This window comes from Artemia franciscana, chromosome 7 (assembly GCF_032884065.1).
Source record: "Artemia franciscana chromosome 7, ASM3288406v1, whole genome shotgun sequence".
Classification (NCBI taxonomy): Eukaryota; Metazoa; Arthropoda; class Branchiopoda; order Anostraca; family Artemiidae; genus Artemia; species Artemia franciscana.
In genome coordinates, this window is record NC_088869.1 from 26,902,645 (window position 1) to 26,926,194 (window position 23,550).

Below are 23,550 nucleotides of genomic sequence, written 5' to 3' on the forward strand. Positions count from 1 at the left end.
CTTACGCGCGCGGGGGGGGGGCTTGGGGGGTGTAGCGAAGCGCCCCCACTAACTAGGTGTTGGGGTGGCACGAAGCGCCCCCACCAACTATGTGTATCCTATAATAATCTAGTATCACTAGTAACAGCTAGTATCCTATAATAATCTTTTCGATACGATCGCTCTAAAAAAAACAACAAAAAAACAGCTACAAATAAATAAGCATTTTTGGATCCTTGTCGTATACAATGTTTTTTTGTTTGTTTTTGTTTGTTTTTTTGTTTGTTTGTTGTTGTTTTTGTATTTTTTACATATAAATTCGACTGTTTTAGGGGGGCAGAGGGGCTGCTTGCTTTAGGCGTGAAATTTCAAATCAATAATTTAACGGATATAATCATTTTGTAATTTTAATTTTTTTTTTTTATTATAACAAAGTAGAGGGTGCAATTGGCAGTAACTGTAAACAAATTCGATCAAAAATTTTCATTATACCCATACCTTCATCACAATTCCATAAAGATATTAACTAAAAATAAGTTTTTTTTTCAAAACTAAAAGTAAGGAGTGACATTAAAGCTCAAAACGAACAGAAATTGTTCCGTATATGAAAGGGCTGTCCCCTCCTCAACCCCCCGCTTTTTACGCTAAAGTTTGACTCTTTCTGACAACTCTACTTTTTAAACAATAAAAACTTTAGCGTAAATAGCGAGGCGTTGAGGAGGAGACAGCCCCTTTCATATACGGAATAATTTCTGTTCGTTTTAAGTTTTAATGTCGCTCCTTACTTCCAGTTGAAAAAACCTTTTATATTTAATTTCTGAACGTTTTTAAATTAATGCAGGTTTTGAATTTGGCTTATCGTATATGAATAATTAAGCGCAATTTGCGTATTAATTTTACTTTTCAACTAATTATAACCTTATTATAACCTAAGTTGATTTTTGTTCCAGTTGTTTAAAAATGACCACTGAGTCACAAAGGCTGTTTAATTAGAATAATAGCCTCTTTTAAAACTTAAAAAAGAGACTTTAGTGTAAGAGCGAGCTATTGAGGATAGGCAACCCCCCTCATATACGTAATATCTTATGTTTGTTTCAAATTTTAATGTTGCTTCTTAGTTTCAGTTGAAAAAACTTGTTTTCTATTTAATTAATGATCGTTTTTTAAATAATGTTGGGAAACCCTGCTCCCCCTACATGGAAAATTTCCTTCCTCCGTGGGAAAATATCCATGGGAAGATTATCCCACATAACTTAAATGAGCGATATTTGCGAAACTAATTTTGTAAGTAACAGAAGGTAATTGTAATACTATTACTGAAGTAATAGTAACACAGCGGCCAAAGAGGTCGAAACTATTTTAATGAAGATGAAAGTCACAAGTTGAGCAATTCTCAAATGACTGAAATAAAACATCTTTAAAAGATATGCGTAAAAATCTATATTAAGTTTTAATGTTAAAATTGAATTTAAAAAAAGTTTTTTTTTATTTCAAGTAAGGAGCGGCATTAAAACTTGAACAGAAATTATTCCGTATATGAAAGGGCTCGGCATTAAAACTTGAACAGAAATTATTCCATATATGAAAGGGATTGTCTCCTCCTGAATGCCCGCTCTTTACGCTAAAGTTTGACTCTTTTTCATAGTTTTGCTTTTTAAAACAAAAAAAAAATTTAGCGTAAAGAGCAAGGCGTTGAGGAGGGGACAGTCCCTTTCAAATACGGAATAATTTCTGTTCATTTTAAGTTTTAATGTCGCTCCTTACTTGCAGTAAAAAAAACTAGTTTTTTATTTAATTTCTGAATTTTTTGAATTAATGCATGTTTTGATTTTGGCTCAGCGCACATGAATAATTAAAACAAAATTGGCATATTATTATTTTTTGACTGAATAGCTTTCTCGTAGTTTTAATCGGACGATCTTGATAAAAAAAAAAGACGGTGGGGGAGGAGGCCTAGTTGCCCTCTAATTTTTGGTTACTTAAAAAGGCAACTAGACCTTTTAATTTTTTTTGAACGTTTTTATTAGTAATAAATGTACGTCACCTCCGAATTAACTTAGGTGACGAACTTCTATATTTGTATATTTTTGTCACATATATGAGGGGGTTTGCCCCCTCGTCAATACCTCGTTCTTTAGACTAAAGGTTGAATTTTGTCCCAATTCTTTAAGAATGACCCCTGAATCACAAAAGCCATAGAATAAATAGTTGAAATTACTAAAAATACTTTGGCGTAAAGAGCGAGGTATTTTGGAGGAGATGGAACCCCTTATGTACGTAATAATTTCTGTTCGTTTTATGTTTTAATTCTGCTTCTTACTTCCAGCTGAATTTTTTTTTTTTTTTTCTCTTTTTTTTGTAATGTTTCTAGAAAATCCTGTGCCCCCTTCATGGAAATCATCTTCCCTCATACTAAATTCATCCATGGAAAGATCCTCCCACATACCCCCCCCCCTCAACGCGAAAAAGTCCCCCTGAAAACGTATGTACACTTCCTAATAACCACTACTATATGTAAACAATGGTCAAAGTTTGTAACTCACAGCCCCTCCCTCGGGGACTTTGGAGGGATTAAGTCGACCCGAAAGACATAACTACTAGGTTTTTGGACTATGTTGAACAAAATGGCTATCTCAAAATTCTGATCCGGTGACTTTGGGAAAAAAGAGTGTGGGAGGGGGCCTAGGTGACCTCCAATTTTTGGTCACTTAAAAAGGGCACTAGAACTTTTAATTTCCGTTAGAATGAGCTCTCTCGCAACATTCTAAGACCACTGGGTCGATACGATCACCCTTGAAAAAAAAACAAAAAAGAAGAAAACTTTTTTGTAGATAGGAACTTGAAACTTCTACAGTTGGGTTCTCTGATACGCTGAATCTGGAGGTGTGATTTTCGTTAAGATTATATGACTTTTAGAGGGTGTTTTCCTCTATTTTCTAAAATAAGGCAAATTTTCTCAGGCTCGTAACTTTTGATGGGTAAGACTAATCTTAAAGAAACCTATATATTTAAAATCTGCATAAAACACAATTCTTTTGAGTTAACTATTGGTGGAATTTTTTTTTTAGAGTTTCGGTTAATTGAGCTCCTTAATTGGTTGCTCCTTACTACAAAGTTCGTTACCACGAACTGTTTGATTCCTTTCTTTCAGTTGAAAAAAAACTTTTTTTTTCTATTTAATAGCAATTACAATCCAAGACGTACAATATCTTTGGTTTATTGTATTGCGAAAGCAACACCGATCTCGATTTTTTTGCCGCCGATCTCGGCTTATTCCTGGAAACTGGTAAGGGTGTAACCTGTGAAGTTCTTACGGAAAGTGTGGACTTCAGGCCAGATTGATGAATATAGCATTACATTTTGGAAAGCTCCGCAGAACTCTTGCCTGGGGCCAAAAAGGATGGTGTTTGCTTGTCCACGAGCCGGAGCTTATGGTGTGCGAAGTGAAGTGGAGTTATATAGCCTATGTCAGAGAGGAGTATCTGAAGTTGTGCAGCCAAGGTTTCGTTTCATCAAACCATGTTTCTGCTTTCGAGCGGAAAGCTCCGTTCTAGCAGGCAAGCAGGCAGGCACCACTTTCAAATTGAAGATGAACTAAAATCTATAAGTGTTAAATATATGCGGCAGTTACCCGGCCCCACAGCCAATATATCTTCTTTGAGTGATAAATAGAAAAATTTACAGAAACAAAAATGTGGCATTTTCCCACGGGTCTGAAAGTGCTGTCATCTATTGTTTCTACCATTTCCGTTCGTGATTTCAGCTGAGTTTATCATTCGGTTTTTTGGACTTTGGATTGCGGTAGAGAAATGGTATCAGATGTGCCTAATAAACTTTAAAAGTTCTCTCATTGCTAAAGAAATTGGAGATTATCCTTTGCTCCTTTCTAAGTGGTGACGTTACAAGCTTGGCCTACGGCAAACAAAAAATCAACTTTTGAACTACGACAGATATAATTTTTTTTCGACGGCAATCGATAGCTCTTGATGAGCTGATCAAAGTATATGACATCCATTTTTTGTTACAAAAATTCCTTCATGAGGTATACCAGTTTGAAAGTTTCAAGGGGTTGACAACTTCAGTAGTAAGGTTGTATCTACCTTATACACAAGTAAGGTTGTGTATCTTCCTAGATACACAATTAGTATCTAGGCCGATACAAATTGTGTGAAATATAGAGGACTTGCAAGCAACAGTCGGCTGTTAGGTAATAATCACCTTCGGCAATGAGGGGTTAGCAACTTTTGCTAGTTGGTGTATCTATTATTTGTTTCCAGTGTATTTGATGGTAAAACCAATTTGGTTCCAATGATAAGATATGTAGGAAACTTGTAAGTAATAATCTGCTGTTAGGCTACAGTCAACTTCAGCGATGAGGGGTTTGCAACTATGCTAGTTGGTGTACCCATTTATTTGTTTCCGGTGAACTGGATGCCTATCACGGGAGAGGGACTTATAAGTAAGAATCGGTTCACTTTGGGCGAGAAACGGCTGTTAGCTCATAATAATCTTCGACAATGAGGGGTTTGCAACTTTTGCTCGCTGGTGTACCTATTATTTGTTTCCGGTGTATTTGATGGTTAAACCAATTTGGTCCCAGTGGTAAGACATGTAAGGGACTTGTAAGTAATAATCGCCTTTTGGGCTACAATCATCTTCAGCGATTAGGGGTTTGCAACTTTTGCTAGTTGGTGTACCCATTTATTTGTTTCCGGTGAACTTGATGTCTATCAGGGGAGAAGGACTTGTAAGTAAGAATCTGTTCACTTTGGACTAGAAATTTGTGCAAATTGGTTGCACATTGTATTCGATCTCTTTGAATCTGACAGAATTAAGTATTTACGCAACGGGTACAAACGATACCGTAAAACAATGAGGTAGTTTCGTAATAATTATTGTCACCTATGGTATTTAATCCTGAAAAGTTACGGATAGCTTTATAATACCAACTAGATTATATAAGATATTGTTCCAAGTTTTCATCCGTCACGATGTCTACGATTGAAAAGGACAAAGTTCAACTGGCTGCAAAGTCAATTTAGTCCCTTCTTTCGATATTATTTTGTAGTTATTGTTTTTTCAACGCTGAGGAATAGCCTTTGGTCATGTGATAACTGATTGCGTTCTTGTTTGAACATACCGTTTAAAAAACTTCGATATGCTGACAACTTCATCATTTAACCGATAGTGAAGAAACAAGCACAAACGAGAATGTAAAATAATGAGATAGTTTCGTAATAATTAATAGAATGTCATCTATGGTATTTTGATCCTGAAAAGTTAGGGATAGCTTTATAATACCAACTAGATTATATAAGATATTGTTCAGAGTTTTCATCCGTCACGATGTCTACGATTGAAAAAGATAAAGTTCAACTGGCTGCAAAGTCAATTTAGTCCCTTTTTTCGATACTATTTTGTTTTTGTTTTTTTCAGCGGTGAGGAATAGCCTTTGATCATGTGATTACTGATCGATAACGAAGAAGCAAAACCTAAGTTTTGCTCTCGCAACACTTTAGTCGGCGAAGCCGGACAAAGTGTGCCGCAACACTTCTCGTTGCCCGGGCAACGTAGGTCTAGTTATCACATAAAAATCATCGTTATGAATCTGCTTAGGATTAAAATAAATGCTTATTTCGTAAGCTTGTTTTGGCCATTATTTAACATAATTTGAACTTTACCGCAAAGAGCAAGGTATTGACAAGGGGGTGAACAGGCAGTGCTTCACTCTTTACGCTAAAGTTCGAATTTCGTTCCAATTCTTTAAGAATAGCCCCTGAATTACAAAGGCCGTTTAATTAGAATGAATAGCTCTTTTGAAATTACTAAAAATACTTTAGCGTAAAGAACGAGGTATTGACGAGGGAAAGAATCCTCTCATATACTTAATAATTTCTGTTCCTTTTAAGTTTTAATGTTACTCATTACTTTGAGTTGAAAAATTTCTGATTGTTTTTAAATAATGCTGGGAAATATAGCGACCCTTTTATAGAAATTATCTTCCTCCATGAAAATTTTCTCCATGACAAGTTCCTCCCACGTAACCCAATTCCCCCCACCAGAAAAAAATCCCCCTAAAAATGTTTGTATACTTATCAATAAACAATTCTGTATTTCATAACTGGCATTTTGTAACTTGGGCAAAGCTCATAACTTACAGCTCTTCCCCCAGGGGCTGTGGGGGATTAAGTAGTCCTCAGAGAAATAGTTTATAGGTATTTCGACTATGCTGAACAAAATGGCTCAAAATTTGGTCCGGTGACCTAGTAAAAAAAGTTGCGTGGGAGGGGGCCTAGTTGCCCTCCATTTTTGGTCACTTTAAAATAGCCTTAAAGCTTTTACTTTCTGTTCGAACGAGCCTTCTCCTGATATTCTATGGCCACTGGATCGATACGATCACCCCCGGAAAAAAAAACCACACACATCCGCGACCTTTCTTCTGGCAAAAAAAATGTAAAATTCTACATTTTTGCAGATAGGAGCTTGAACCTCTATAATAGGGTTCTCTAATACGCTGAGTCTGATGGTATGATTTCCATTAAGATTCTATGACTTTTAGGGGGCGATTCCTCCCTTTTTCGAAAATAAGCCGAATTTTCTAAGGCTCATAACTTTTGATGGGTATGACTAAACTTGATGAAACTTGCATATTTAAAATCAACATAAAAATCGATTCTTTTGATGTATTTATTGGTAACAAAATTCCGTTTTTTAGAGTTTTGGTTACTATTGAGCCGGCTCGCACCTTATTTACAGTTGGTAAGTAAGTACCACGAACTGTTTGAAAAGTACACCAAATTTAATTAATTTTATTTTTATTAATTTCTTTTTTCAAATTTTGTTAAAATCTGGACTAAAAATTTTTATGAGGTAAGGGGGAGGCAGCTAATAAGAGCCTGTGTTAAGTTTTATAACGCGAGTCATATTTCCTTTATAGTCTGCGTTTCAAGGTTAAGTGACTAACAACAAATTACCTGATAAGAGACCGTTACTCAAAAATGCAAGTATAATCAAAGGAAGCTCTCTCCTATAGTATTCAATAATAACAATTATCTTCTAATCTATTGTTTTTCGGATCCATTTTTAGGGATTTCGTCCGTCGTTAGAAAGAATATTAACTGGCTGTTGAATATCACATAGGTAGGAATACTTGAAAACCAAACATTAAGTTGATTTTTGCGTTTGGCAACCCTTTAATATGGGCTTTTCGTGAACAATGTATGGAGGAATATGCTCAAAGAAGAACATGGATTTAAAGAGAAGATAGATAGGTAAACAGTTCGACTTAACAGATGGTTTAGATATCTTATTGAAATATATATATATATATATATATATATATATATATATATATATATATAAAGTTGAGCAGATCTGGAGAAGTTTTTGACAAAATGTAAAGTTGATAGTTCGACTTCCAACGATATAAATTTTTTAAATAGTTTGTTTTTGTTATAGCCGTTGTGGACCTCGTTTATCCGAAGCAGCTGGAGAAAAGTTGAAAAACCGGTATGTTCTCATGAGATTTGGTGTACGAGAACATGAATTGGATAGTGAGAAAAGATTGAGCATTCCGATTACTGTTAGGTAAGTACATTTTAATTTTGCTCCAATTCAGTGGGCAAGTTCTAGTGATCAGTGGCCAAGTGCGGTGGTCATGTGGCCAGTTTCCTCACTTTAAGTATGTTCATGGGCATTCTATCTGTACATACCAGCTGTGCCTCTAAAGTTTATTTATTATGTCTGATTAATTTTTAATTTGCCCACGCTCCCCCTAATGCTGTAAAAAAATTGTTCTTCCTCCTGGTGTAAATGCCCCTTAACCACCATGATTCCAACCAATATAATATTTTTATCGAAAATAAGTTAAATTGGATATTTCGAACGCGGTGGAAGAACAAAGGGATAAAAAAAAATGGCTATATGCTAATACCAGAATCAGTTTATTAAAGGTGAAATAGTTAAAAAGTTTCATTTTTATAAATAACCGTCTGACCACTGATGTTTCTACATACAGATTATGTTCAAGATCTAGCACGTTCTCGTAACCTTTGGCACTCAATTTACAGTCTTATATGAATTATCTCGCTCTAGAACAGTGGTTTACAACCGATTTTGGGCCAAGCCCCATCTAGGCATTTCGAAAATTATGATGCCCCCATCGTTATATTTAAATTTTGAAATTCCAAATTTTACGCCTATTCACCTGAAGGAAGCTTAAAAGGTCATCAATTTAAGTTTTTTTGGGTCGTCCTCTAGGCATATTTTATACTAATGAAAAATATTGTCTGAATACAACACCTCTTATGCAATGCATGCCGTCATTGTAATGCAATTGTGTATCTTTTTTTGCTCTTTAAATGTATTTGAATGTGATGTCATTCAGATGAAAAGTTTTTTTAAAAATTAAGACTAAAGTATTGTCAGCCGAAGGGTGCACGTCCAGCATAAAGCACTTCTTTGTAGCCATCTATTTTAATTTTGTGTTTGAAATAGTAGTGGGACATTTTTTATGAGCTGAAATTTCCGGGTGGTTAAATCATCTTTTCCTTGAAACATGTCATGCAAAGAAATATAAACAAATGTCTATTTGCTTTGCGAAAAAACAACATTGACAATGTCCATTTTAAAGGGAAAGTAATGGTCGTGTAATTCTGTACGAAATTTTTGTGTCTTTTTTATACGAAGCAAATGTTCAGTTTTGTCAATTCCTCTACCCCCTATGTTATTTAACTGAATTCTGTCTCTTAAAATTATTGTACAACCAGGCAAAGATTCTGTTAGACAACAGGTATTAAAAAGAAAAAAAAACGTAGCGTATATACTCTTTCCTGGATACTAAAGAAAAAAAATGTTGCTCCATCCCCCAAACACAACATAATAAGTTTCCTTAACCCCCTCTTCTCGGAAAAAAAAAAATTAAACTTTCAACTTGATTCACAAACCTTGAGGCAAAATAGGATGCATACCAAATTATTTGTTTAGTGCACTACCTTTTAATGAAACTTGCCATCTGTATGAATATTTATAAGAGAAATATTTGATGTCCTTCAGATATAGAATAGAAACACAGATTTACTCGTATACTCTCTTGCGATGACTGTGAACTAACTGACTGATTGTAAAAGCTCTCCGGAGAAATACTGCCTTCCGCTACCCATTGTATAACATTGCGTGATTGATTAGGCGGTACGGACACTTATCAATTATACAAAGCACCAATTCCTTGTTTCTTCCCTCAAAACTTGGAATTCTAGTGTACATTAAGAATGAAAAAAGAAAACTCAAGTGTACTCCCAACCCGCCGTGAAAAAATGGGGTAGCATAGTAGCAATGCCCTTGCCAGTTTTCATGGCCTAGTGAAATTTGTTGGCAGATTTGACAGCTTTTGCAATTCTTTCGAATTATGTTACTGTCAGCTTTGGAACTTTTTCCATACCTACACTCAACTATCTTTTTTGTTTATTTAAGAGTACTTTTACTAAGGTTGACTGTGAAAAAATCATTTGAAACTGAAATGATTATCTCAATCCTTCATTTTTTTGGCTTGTGGTGCTAACAAATTGTTTCTTTTTTATGCTTCTGCTTGTGAAGAGATAAAATCAGGATAGCCCTTCTCTTTCTTTCTGGGTCAACCCCCATCACTCAAAACACCTCACGTTCACTGTGAAATCTTCAAACCTCCTTGAGCTTTTTGCTATTCTTTTCGAGCGTCTCTTGAGTGTACGTGTTAACAAGATATATTGGTCGTGGAGGGGAAATAATGGCGATACAAAGGATTTTTTTATGTTAAAATCGTATCCGTGTTTTGCCTCATAATTAATATAGCTTTCTTTCTGTTTTGAAAGACAATGTTGCCAAAACAAAAGTTTTTTCTTTTCTTTTTTTCAAAGTTTTATGCAGAATTGGTCTGATTATTTGAAGAATCACACAATGAGTTCAGGATTTTATTTGTCTGAGTCGGCATAACGCAAACGAGTCTTTAATAGATAATTTTTCTTCTGTGGAATATGTAGTAGATTTTACGGCAAAAATAAAAGGAAGTATAACAGGGTTTTTTTTGCATAGGCTAATGAATGACAAATGTTAAATAACCATTTTGTATTCTTTTTTATGTTCTGTTTTCGACTGTTTCTTGTCGCTTGCAATGTAATTAAATAATATTTTTTTTTTAACGAATGTAAGGAGCGACATTAAAACTTGAAACGAACAGAAATTACTCCTTATATGACAGGGGCTTTTCCTCCTCAAGGCCTCACTCTTTACGCTAAAGTTTGACTCTTTCTCTTAACTCTACTTTTTAAAACAGTAAAAAACTTTAGCGTAAAGAGCCAGGCATTGAGGAGGGAAAGCCCCTTTCATATAAGGAGTAATTTCTGTTCGTTTTAAGTTTTAATGTCGCTCCTTACTTTCTTTTAAAAAACTTGTTTTTTAAAATTTAATTTCTGGATGTTTTTGAATTAATGCATGTTTTGATCTTGGCTCTCCGCACATATATAATTAAAGCGAAATTTGCATATTAATTTTTTTTTGTTAAATGGCTTTTTCCTAGTTATTCGGAAGATTTTGAGAAAAAAGGAGCGAGGGAGGAGGCCTAGTTGCCCTCCAATTTTTTGATTACTTAAAAAGGCAACTAGAACTTTAATTTTTTTACGAAAGTTTTCATTAGTAAAAAATATACGTAACTTACGAATTAACTTACGTAACGAACTTCTATATTCGTATGTTTTTATTGCGTATATGAGGGGATTCATCCCTCGCCGATACCTCGCTCTTTACACTAAAGCTTAAATTTTTGTCCCAATTCCTTAAGAATGACCCCTGAATCACAAAGGCCGTAGAATAAATATTTGAAATTACTAAAAATACTTTAGCGTAAAGAGCGAGGTATTATGAGGAGGTAAACCCCTCATATGCGTAATAATTTCTGTTAGTTTTAAGTTTTAATGCTGCTCCTCACTTTCAGTAGAAAAAACTTTTCATATTTTTTTCATTGTTTTTTAAATAATGCTAGAAAATCCTGCGCCCCCTTCATTGAAAGTTTCTTCCCCCATGAGAAGTTCCTCCATGAAAAAATCTTCCCACGTACCCCCCCCCCCCCTCAACTCTCCCCCCAAACCAAAAAAAAATCCCCAGAAAACGTATGTACACTTCCCAGTAACCGTTACTATATGTAAACACAGGTCAAAGTTTGTAACTTGCAGCCCCTCCCACGGGGACTGCGGGGGAGTAAGTCGTCCCCAAAGACATAGTTATTAGGTTTTTGACTATGGTGAATAAAATGGCTATCTCAGAATTTTGATCCGGTGACTTTTGGGGAAAATGAGCGTGGGAGGGGGCCTAGGTGCCCTCCAATTTTTTGGTCACTTAAAAAGAGCACTAGAACTTTCAATTTCCGTGAGAATGAGCCCTCTCGCGACATTCTAGGACCACTGAATCGATACGATCACCCCTAGAAAAACAAACAAAAAAACAAAACAAAAACGAATAAACACGCATCCGTGATTTGTCTTCGGGCAAAAAATGCGAAATTCGACATTTTTGTAGATAGGAGCTTGAAACTTCTACAATAAGGTTCTCTGATACGCTGAATCTGATGATGTGATTTTCGTTACGATTGTATTACTTTTAGGGGGTGTTTCCCCCTATTTTCTAAAATGAGGCACATTTTCTCAGGCTCGTAACTTTTGACGGGTAATACTAATCTTGATGAAACTTATATATTTAAAATCAGCATTAAAATGCGATTCTTTTGGTGTAACTGTTGGTATAAAAATTCCATGTTTTAGTTTCGGTTACTATTGAGCCGGGTCGCTCCTTACTACAGTTCGTTACCACAAAGTGTTTGATATTCGTTTATACCTCACCTGTGTCAAATGCGTAGAAATATAGCTAATTGCTGCATCTGCTATAGCAAAGTCATTTTGATATCTCCTATTACCTCCATGATTGCTAAAGAGGTTATATAGGGATATACCTTAGTCTACTCAAATAAAAACGCAGTACAGAGTAAATTTCTACAAGATCACACTGAAAAACAAATAGTTACTTCAACCTGATATGAAAATCTGATTTTACTAGTCCCCTGTGCCCAACAATATCTCTTTTTGCCAAATCTCTAATTATGTGAGCCCTTTTTTTTCGCTTGGAGTTCCATGTTTGTAGAGATTTTTGCATCTGAACTACCAGAATAACATAAAAAGACTTCAGAATTTTGAATCTTAGAAAGAATCTCGTTGTATTTTTGAATTTAGTTTTAAAAGGGGGGGGGGAATTTCTTAAAAGAAAAAGCTTAGTTTTGCTATCCTATGTAATTGTTCCAAGACAAGTTCCATTAATAACCCATAAAAAAATTCGGTTTCCTTTGTTGAAAGTATTGAATTAATTCATAAATGTGTGGTGCAGTACAAAATACTTTGTAAAAACTGTGTAATCAGTGTCCTTAGCTTCGGATTATATAATAATGATAATACGTAATGGAATGGTTAAAATGAATTGTGCCGTATGAGCGTATTGAAAAGGAATAAGGCCCATTAAAATGGTCCTTTATTACATAATTCAATGGAGCGTTCTATATTTCTAATTCCTGATTCTATTTAGTAAACAGTTGCAGTTATGCAGTTATTTAGAAATACAAAGATATATAGTTCAAGCAAGTTCCTTAGAGCAAGCTGGACTTTGTGACTATGCTGAAAAGTTGGATGCTCCAAAATATATACTTAAAAATATATGCAAAAAATATAATAATGATAATATGTAATGGGATGGTTAATGCCGTATGAGCGTATTGAAAATGAATAAGGTCCATTAAAATGGTCCTTTATTACATAATTCGGTAAAGGGCTGTTGGAGCGTTTTATATTTCTAATTCCTGACTCTATTTAGTAAACAGTTGCCAAGGATAGTATTTCCAAGAATCAAAAGGTAGCTGTTTCTCATGTGTCTTGTTTTGCGTCATAGAAGTAAGAAGTCGGTCAAGAGACTGCTTATGATCGCAAGTAGGATAAAAGCTTTCAAATGGGATACAAAAAGAAATGATTTCTCTTAATGTTTTCATGGATTCTCTTTTAATGAGAAGAAAAATATGACACACGCGAGATTGTAGATACTAAGAATGTGGTAAACTTGATAGCACGTGAGCTTTAGTAGTTTAAGGTATGAATATCTATAGGATTGGATTAAAAGAAATGAAGAAAAAAGGTGGCGCCACAAGTAGTGTAGTTGTGCTCAGCTAACATTAAAGAACAAGAAAAAGTTTGAAATGCTAGTTCCTCAAGTTGTTGTATTGTATTGCATCGGATTAACGACGCTTCATCACTACTATGGTCCTTGCGTCGGCAGTGCCTCTGTTGTTAAATCTGGGTTCGATCTCTGGGTCCTGTGTTGCCAAGCTGAGATCAAACCCATTGCGCCACCACAGGATAGTTTCTCAAATTGTATGTAATTCCTCGGTAGAATTTGAAAAAAAGCGCAAACCGTAGTATAGCCGAAATATAGTTTTACCAGTCAACCTTCTTATATATGCTTTCTATCAAGGACCTTATAGTACTTGACTCCAACAATGGGTAAAATTTCACTGAGAAACCTGTTGATTATAATTTACCAGGAGTAGAATACGCTTGACTGCCTTTATTAAGACTATGCCGCTCTTTTTTCTTGGGTCTATATTTTAAAGGTGAATATACTAAAATAGCGTTATTTGGTATGTACAATATTGTAAGGTCCGTGCTTTTTATGTTTATGATAAATTTTGTATTTTGTTGAGCTTGAATTTTCAGACAGTTCGTGTTAACGAACTGTAAGTAAGGAATGACCCGGCCCAATAGCAAATAAAGCTCTAAAAAACGGTGCCATTTTGATGCGAATAGATATATCAGAAGAATTGTCTTATTATGGTGATTTCAAATATATAATAATGTTAATTTTAATCTTACCCGTTAAAGGTTAAGAGCCTGAGGAAAGTTGCCTGATTTTCTAAAAAAGGGTAAATACCCCCCCCCCCCCCACCCCACCCGAAAAAAGAGTCAGAGAATTTAATGAACATGAGCGTACCAAATTCAGCGTATCATAAACCCTACTGTAGAGGTTTCAATCTCCTATGTGCAAAAATGTCGAATTTTTTATTTTTTGCCACAAGAAAGACCACGAATGCGTTTTTATTTGTTTGTTTGTTTTCCCAGGGGTGATCGCACCGACCCAGTGGTCCTAGAATATCACGAGAAGAATCATTCGAACGGAAATTAAAAGATCTAGTGCCGTTTTAAAGTGATTTAAAAGACCCCGCCCTTTTGTTCAAAATGTTCCGATCAAAATTTGGATATAACCATTTTGTTCATCATAGTTAAAAGGCCCAATATCTATCCCTTTAAGTATAACATGTCCCCCCACAGCCCCAGGGGAAGGTCTTTAAGCTATAAACTTTGCCAACTGTTTACGCATAGTATTTGTTATTGGGATGTATGCATACATTTTCGGGTGAGGGGGGGGGGGGGAATTTTCTTCTGGGTTTTTTTCCACGGTGTAATTTTCCATGGGTAGGGAAGTTTTCAGGGAGTAAACTTGTCAGGGGAAATTATACACTGGAGGAATTTGCCAGAATTCTTATTCAAAATTCTTTTTATGTGTCTTGCTTTCTCTTTTCCGACTCAGTTATACGTGTGAGGTTGTTAAGAGTAACTATCCGGGGTAAATTTTCACCGAGATTGAATTGTCTAGAGGATATTTCTGTGGGGAGGGGAATTTCTCCGTGGAGGTGGGACCAGGTTTCTTGGCATTATTTAAAAAACGATCAGAAATTAAATAAAAAACAAGAGCTAAGAGCTCATATGGCACTTGTGACGAGGCGAGAAGAGCTAAGAGCCAAGAGATCATATGGTATGAGCTCTAACAAAATTCTATGAATCAATAGATTGATTTAAAAAGGAAAATAAGAGGCTTAATGCCGGTCAGGATTTAAAATACGAGCTCTGAGTCACGACGTCCTTCTAAATATCAAAATTCATTAAGATCCGATCACCCACTCATAAGTTATAAATACCTAATTTTTTCTAATTTTTCCTCTCCCTTTAGCCCCCCAGATGGTCGAATTTGGGAAAACGACTTTATCAAGTCAAATTGTGCAGCTCCCTGACATGCCTATCAATTTTCATCGTCCTAACACGTCCAGAAGCACCAAACTCGCCAAATCACTGAACCCCTCCCCCCAACTCCCCCAAAGAGAGCGAATCCAGTACGATTCTGTCAATCACATATCTAGGACATTTGTTTATTCTATCCACCAAGCTTCATCCCGATTCCTACACTCAAGTGTTTTTCCAAGATTTCCCCCTCCAATTCCCCCCAATGTCAAACGATCTGGTCGGGATTTGAAATAAGAGCTCTGAGACATGAATGCTTTCTAAAAATCAAATTTCATTAAGATCCGATTCATCTATTCGTAAGATAAAAATACCCCAATTTTCACATTTTCCAAGAATTCCGGTTTCCCCCTCCAACTCCCCCCAACGTCACAGGATCTGGTCGGAATTTAAAATAAGAACTTTAAAGCACAAGATCCTTCTAAATATTAAATTTCATTAAGATCTGGTCACCCTTTCGTAAGTTACAAATACCTCAATTTTCAAAATTACCCCCCACCCCCCCTCCAATTCCACCAAAGAGAGCCGATCCGGTCCGGTTATGTCAGTCACGTATCTTAGACAGGTTTTTATTCTTCCCATCCAGTTTCATCCTGATCTCACCGCTTTAAGTATTTTCTAAGATTTCCGGTCCCCCTCCCCCAATTACGCTTGATCCGGTTGGGATTTAAAATAAGAGATCTGAGTTACGAGGTCCTTCTAAATATGAAGTTTCATGAAGATCTGATCACTCCTTCGTAAGTTAAAAATACGTCATTTTTTCTTATTTTTCAGAATTACCCCCCCCCCCCAATAGATCGGATCCGTTCCAATTATGTAAATCACGTATGTAAAACTTCTGCTTATTTTCCCCACCAAGTTTCATCCCGATCCCTCCAATCTAAGCGTTTTCCATGATTTTAGGTTTTCCCACCCCAAACTTCCCCCAACGTCACCAGATCCAGTCAGGATTTAAAATAAGAGCTTTGAGACACGATATCCTTCTAAATATCAAATTTTATTGAGATCCGATTACCCGTTCGTAAGTTAAAAATACCTCATTTTTTCTAATTTTTCAGAATTAACCCCTCCCCCAACTACCCCAAAGAGAGCGGATCCGTTCCGGTTATGGCAATCATGTATCTAGGACTCGTGAATATTTTTTCCACCAAGTTTCATCCCGATCCCTCCACTCTAAGTGTTTTTCAAGTTTTAGGTCCCCCCTCCCAACTCCCCCCCCCCCCAATGTCACCAGATCTGGTTGGGTTTAAAATAAGAGCTCTAAGACACGATATTCTTCTAAACATCAAATTTCATTGAGATCCGATCACCCGTTCGTAAGTTAAAAATACCTCATTTTTTCTAATTTTTCAGAATTACCCCCCCCCCCCCCCAACTACCCCAAAGAGAGCGGATCCGTTCCGATTATGTCAATCATGTATCTGGGACTTGTGCTTATTTTTCCCATCAAGTTTCATCCCGATCCCTCCACTCTAAGTGTTTTCCAAGATTTTAGGTCCCCCCCCCCCTCCAACTCCCCCCAATGTCATCAGATCCGGTCGGAATTTAAAATAAGAGCTCTGAGACACAATATCATTCCAAACATCAAATTTCATTAAGATCCCATCACCCATTCATGTTAAAAATACTTCATTTTTTCTATGTTTTCCTAATTAACCGGCCCCCACTACCCCCCACCCCCAGATGGTCAAATTGGGAAAACGACTATTTCTAATTTAAGCTGGTCCCGTCCCTGATACGCCTGCCAAATTTCGTCGTCCTGGCCTATCTGGAAGTGCCTAAAGTAGCAAAACCGGGACCGACAGACAGACAGACCGACAGAATTTGCGATTGCTATATGTCACTTGGTTAATACCAAGTGCCATAACACGTTTTTCAACTGAAAGTAAGGAGCAGCATTAAAACTTAAAACGAGCAGAAATTATTACGTATATAAAGGGTGTTGCCCCTCCTCAACCCCTCGCTCTTTACTTTATTAAATAAAAAAAACAAGTTTTTTTAACTGAAAGTAAGGAGCGACATTAAAACTTAAAACGCACAGAAATTAGTTTGTATATGAAAGAGGCTGCTTCCTCATCAGCGCCCCGTTCTTTACGCTAAAGTTTGACTCTATCTCTCAATTCTTCTTTTTAAAACAGTAAAAAACTTTAGCGTAAAGAGCGGGGCGTTGATGAGGAAGCAGCCTCTTTCATATACAAAGTAATTTCTGTGCGTTTTAAGTTTTAATGTCGCTCCTTACTTTCAGTTAAAAAAACTTGTTTTTTTTATTTAATTTCTGAACGTTTTTGAATCAATGCATGTTTTGATTTTGGCTCTCCGCAGAGGAATAATCAAAACGAAATTTCCATTTTTTTTTTTTTTTTTGGCTAAATGGCTTTCTCATAGTTTTGATCGAATGATTTTGAGAAAAAAAGAGCGGGGGACGAAGCCTAGTTACCCTCCGATTTTTTGGTTAATTAAAAAGGCAACTAGAACTTTTAATTTTTTACGAATCTTTTTATTGGTAAAAGTTTTACGTAACTTATAAATTAGCTTACGTAAAGAACTTTTGTATTCTCATGTTTTTATTACATATATGAGGGGATTCGCCCCTTCGTCAGTACCTCGCTCTTTACACTAAAGCTTAAATTTTATCCCAATTTATTAAGAATGACCCCTGAATCACAAAAGCCGTAGAATAAATCGTTGAAATTACTAAAAATACTTTAGCGTAAAGAGCGAGGTATTAGAAGGAGATGAGCCCCTCATATGGGTAATAATTTCTGTTTGTTTTAAGTTCTATTGCTGTTCCTTACTTCCAGCTTAAAAAGCTTTTTCAAATTTATTTTTTAATTGTTTTTTTTTTTTAAATAATGCTAGTAAATCCTGCTCTCCCTTCATAGAAATTTTCTTCTCCCATGACAAATTCTCGATGGAAAGTTCCCCCAGCATATCCCCCTCTTCTCAACCCCTTCCCCCAACCAAAAAATCCTCCTGAAAACACCTGTATACTTTCCAATAACCATTACTATATGTAAGCACAGGTCAAAGTTTGTAACTTGTTGCCCCTCCCACGGGACTGTGGGGGAGTAAGTCGTCCCCAAAGACATAGTTATAAGGTTTTTCGACGACGCTGAATAAAATGGCTATCTCAGAATTTTGATCTGTTGACTTTGGGAAAATAATTAGCGTGGGAGGGGGCCTAGGTGCCCTCCAATTTTTTGGTCACTTAAAAAGGGCACTAGAACTTTTCATTTCCGTTAGAATGAGCCCTCTTGCAACATTCTAGGACAACTGGGTCGATACGATCACCCCTGGGGAAAAAACAAAAAAACAAATAAACACGCATCCGTGATCTGCCTTCTGGCAAAAAATGCAAAATTCCACATTTTTGTAGATAGGAGCTCGAAATTTCTACAGTAGGGTTCTCTGATACGCTGAATCTGATGGTGTGATTTTCGTTAAGATTCTATGACTTTTAGGTGGTGTTTCCCCCTATTTTCCAAAATAACGCAAATTTTCTCAGGCTCGTAACTTTTGATGGGTAAGACTAAACTTGATGAAACTTATATATTTAAAACCAGCATTAAAATGCGATTCTTATGATGTAGCTATTGGTATCAAAATTCCATTTTTTAGAATTTTGGTTACTATTGAGCCGGGTCGCTCCTTACTACAGTTCGTTACCACGAACTGTTTGAAAGTTTGAATTTTGTTCTAATTCTTTAAGAATGACTCCTGAAACACAAGGGCCATTTAATTAGAACAGTAAGTCGTTTTTTTAAAAGTACTAAAAAACATTAGCTTAAAGAGTGAGGTTTTGAGGAGGGGATAACACCCTTCATATACGTAATAATTTCTGTTCGTTTCAAGTTTTACTGTTGCTCCTTACTTTTTAGCTTCTTTTTTTATTTAATCTCATAAGCTTGAATCTTAATGAGATAAAGACAAGTTTTCCCTAATATTTACATGCAGAGAAGCTCTATTGTCCTCATATTATGAGTCTCTATTATGAGGCTCTATTATGTCCTCATATTAATAGTCCTCATATTATGTAAGGATTAAGAACTTTCATTAATTTATGACATGGTTATACTGTTTTGTGTTTAAGCTTGCATAAATGATTGCTAGTAGTCATAAGGTTTGAGAAAAGAGACCCCCTAAAAACTACTTGTCCGATTTTCTGTTTTGCTTCACAGCTTCTGCTAAGGAATTTCTTGCTATGTGTCTGAAATTATTCTTTGAACATTACTTTCTCTAAGAAATATTTCCTCTTCCATTTGGCCGAGTTTTCCAAAACGTGAAGCATTCACTTCTTATTCATTGCTTCAACTGTTTTTGATTAGGATAGCTTTTTGGCGCCTGTTGTTCTCAAGAAGGATTTCCCATGAGCCGTTGTCTCTTCTCTTTCCCCTGGAAATGATTCATTTTGGTCGATTAATTAACGGAGTAAGGCATATTTCTTTCTTGATTGTTCTAGCATAACGACCATCTTAAAGTACTTTGTCTTAGGAAAATTCTTATATCGAAAATGCTAAGAGTCGGAAACTAAATATTTGATTTGTAGTTGCTTGTTGACTATAACTAAAAGCATTTCTAGAATTTATATATTTTCTCTTTTTGATTCTGTTGTTTTTCGGTATATTTCGGTAGAAATCGAATATTTAAAGTGATGGAACGTAAGATTCAAATAACATATAGATTATACTTGAAGTGTTAAGAAGTGAAATCGATTAGTCCTTAAAACAAACAGCAGTAAAAATTCAACAGATGTAATATTGTTGCCTGTTTGTTTTTAATGTACCTGCCATCTATTGGGAAAAAAAGTATAGAATTTTCATTGCTCGCTTTATATAGTATTGATTTTTTTTATTATTATCGTATGAGAATTACTTAGTACTATGGGTTTTTTTTCTAGCAACTTTTATTTTTTAGAAATGGTTCTAGTTATTCTTCCAAGGTGAAATTAATCAAATAAAATTTGATCAATTTTAATCAAGTAATTTGAAGTTAAAATCCACCCAAAAGTCAACTTAGTTCATTTGGTTCTGTGAAAAGGTAGCACGTCAGTGGTGTGCACCTGTCGGGCCTGTTGATAAAAAGAAAAGGAAGGTAAACTATTCAAGGATGTTTGTTCTTAATGTTTTACTAAATGATCTGCATATTAAATTTTTCCGTCCATAAGCTGTGCAGTATGTAGGAATTAGGAGTAAAAGCAGTAAATGAAGATTAAGGGTTTTTAACAGGTGAAGGCTACGGCATATATTTGATATTCTTGGTTCGGGCTATTATTCGCTAAACTCATACATGGTTGCATGATACTAACACGTCTTTTTTTCAGTCTTCCAGTGGGTAGGCGAGGACTTTGAATTTTCTTCATCTGTGAATGCCCTTAATGAACCTATTACACTGTTTTATAGCAGAAACGAATTAGAATGTATAATCACAGTTTCTGCCAATCATTCAAAGCTAGATCTTGTGCACTTGATCATGTCAATAAACTTTAAAACAAAGCCTACCTTTTCGTCAGTTTGAACCTACTTTTTTTAATCGATGACCGGATAACAAATACATTAACAAATTTTCTGTTATGAGAGAATTCTATCCCTTAAAGGCTTTCAGAAGGTATTTTGTGTTTCTATATACTGCTATAGCTACTGACAACTTAATCCAGCACCCAGCTGCCTGACGCCAACACAGCTGCATTCGTTCATCCCCCCAATCAATCCTTACCTTCACATTTTACCCTTCCCGTGAAGTTGCTGTTTCCTTTAGATCTTTCCCTATACGACCTACTTTTAGTTTGAACCCAGATTCATGGACAAAAAGAATAATCTTTGGAAATTTTTCATCGTTCATCCATAGAACGTGCTCTAGCCATCTCAAGCTTTCTTGTATTATAGCCCTAGAAAGTGAGATGTAGATGGAAACTATCCGTGGGTGTCGGTTATGGTTGAAGTTTTTGCTCAATTATTCAGTAGAGATTCAAAACTTTTTTTGTGGGGCTGCTAGCTGCTCGTTTAACCTGTACTGTGTATTAAGTATTCTCGTGTTGTGGATTTAACGGTGTGAGTTATTTGGGACTAAAAGCATGCGAAAGACTGATAATAATAATTTCGAGTTTGTTCCAGAGACGGTTCTAGGCCTGGGCAGGGGGGCAGCTGCCCCTCCCTTATTTTTCTGACATCTGGTATTAATTTCCTTTTGTGTTATATTTTTACACTCCTGTGGTATACCTTGCCGCCCCCCCCCCCTAGATTATTAGGCCAAAAACCACTATTGGTTCGTTTATTGAGCTTTTCAGTTTGTGTTTTATAACTTGAAACTGTCTGGTTTGAAAGAAAGTGCATTTTTCCTTGTTTGATTATTCTCGCCCACGAGCAAGTATTGGAACCGAATCGAGTCAGAAAAAAAAAAGTAACATCCCCTGATCATGATGAGCTTCTGGGTTACAGTAAACTTGGTCGCTTTTCGAATGTTTCATTTATTGGTGGATTTTGGTATTAATTGAGAAATTATGGAGAAATTTTTTAAAATTCTTCGGGGAGGCGAGATGACCAGTATCTTCTGCGTATTACCCCCTCTTCTCTTTTTTCACCAACGTAAGCGACGGGAAATTTGTTAGAATAAAATTTACACTTAATAGCTACTACCACTGTGAACAGTTCACTGGTCCAAGACTGCCGATGACATGTTCATTTTCAATCTAATATTCCTCATTTCTTGGATTTACTCCCAATTAGATCCCAGAAAATGGAACAACTTTGGCTCTCAATAAATTCCTAGGCAGTTTCCACTGCTGTGGGACTTAACAGGTGTCTTCAACACTGTTCCTGTGGGGACGAAGTGCTTAAAATATGATGTTTAAATTGTCAGAATCTTGAAAGACCTATTTGCTAACCTTGAAGGTAGCCACGTGTAGAAAAATTAGTTACGGCAAAAAAAAATAAGCGTGAAATAATCAAACAGTTCGTTGTAAAGAATTGTAAGTAAGACTTGGCTCAATAGTAACGAAACTCTAAAATAAGGTAATTTGATGCTAATCTCAAATATATAAGATTTAATAAGTATAGTGTTACTCATCAAAAGTTACGAGCCTGAGGCCTGTTGCCTGATTTTTGAAAAAGGAGCGAGTCAACCCCAAAAAGTCAAAGAATCGAAATAAGCTTCACACCAATAGATTCTAAGCATCAGAAAACCCCGTTGTTGAGCTTTCTAGCTCCCATCTGCAAAAACGTGGATTTTTTTGCCAAAAGAAAGATAACAAATGCTTGTTTTTTTTAGGGTTAATCCTATCGAACCAAGGGTCCTAGAATATCAAGAGAAGGCTCATTCGAACGGCTATTGAAAGTTTTAGTGCCATTTTTAAGTGGCCATAACAACTGGAGGGCAACTAGCCTCCCTTCCAAGCAGCATTTTCCCCTAAAGTCATTCAATTTCATTCAGTATAGTCGAAAGGTCCAATAAATATGATTTCGGGGATAATATGACCCCTAAAGCCCCTGGGGGAAGAGGCTGCGGAAACACGAAATGCATTATGTGGCATTTCAATCACAAATGAGCTATACATTGATTGTTCTAAAATTAGGCACGCTGGTCCGTTGATTTAATCAGAATGCACATATCCCCTGTCACTCTCGAGGTATTTCGAATTTTATTATCTACTCAAAACGCGCTATAGCCGAATTGTGACTAGTTTTGGAGACCTAAAAGCTACAAACGCACGACTCTTTCACACCCACGCCGATTGTCACATAAGGTCCACCATGAGATAGGCAGAAAGGTACGATTTGAGGTCGAGAGAGATATGAAGGCATATTTAAAAAAAAACATTTTTTTTTTCCTGAACATTCTAGAAAATGTCACTTCATACCTTACCTATTTCCACAGCCGAAAGGTCTGAAAGATATGAAATTTACCCATCGTTCAAATATAGTACTCTTATTGGGAGGTATACAAACTTTTTTGGGGGGGGGGGGGGGGTTCTGCTGGAGCAACTTTCCAATGTGGTATTTCCGGGAAAAGTTTTTTACGGAGGGGGATTTCCTGCATGGTTTGAAAAACAATCAGAAAATAGTCTGTTTCAAATGAAAGTGGGCTACGAAGAATTTTTCAGGCGGAATCCTCCTCAAAACATATTTTGGGGGAATTCTCAAGGAGAATAGAATTGTCCAGGGGAAATTTTCCTGTCGGGGGGGGGGGTCTATTTTGCGTGGGATAACCTTTCCATGGAAGAATTTTTCTTGAAGGAGACAATTATCGATTGTGAGGTAGCCAGATTTTCTGGCATTATTTAAAAAAAAAGAGCAGAAATTAAATAGAAAAAAATATATCAATTTAAAGATAGGAGCAACATTAGAATTTAAAACGAACAGAAATTATTACGCACATGAGGGGGGTTGACTCCTCCTAACACCTTGCACTTTACTCAGAAGTCTGAGTTCTCGTTGCAATC

General features: G+C 36.1%; 2 protein-coding genes across 2 annotated transcripts in view; both read left to right on the forward strand.

The window, feature by feature from the left end:
- The window catches only part of LOC136029082 (endoplasmic reticulum lectin 1-like), a gene marked incomplete in the record, with an annotated part of 524,377 nt that overhangs the window by 108,279 nt on the left and 392,548 nt on the right, over positions 1-23,550 (forward strand).
- The window catches only part of LOC136029088 (DNA replication licensing factor Mcm5-like), a 71,615-nt gene continuing 55,481 nt past the window's right edge, over positions 7,417-23,550 (forward strand). Inside the window, exon 1 of the mRNA XM_065707148.1 lies at positions 7,417-7,566. Coding sequence (XP_065563220.1) covers positions 7,499-7,566 — 68 coding nt within the window. The 5' untranslated portion in view covers positions 7,417-7,498. The remainder of the gene's footprint in view (positions 7,567-23,550) is intronic.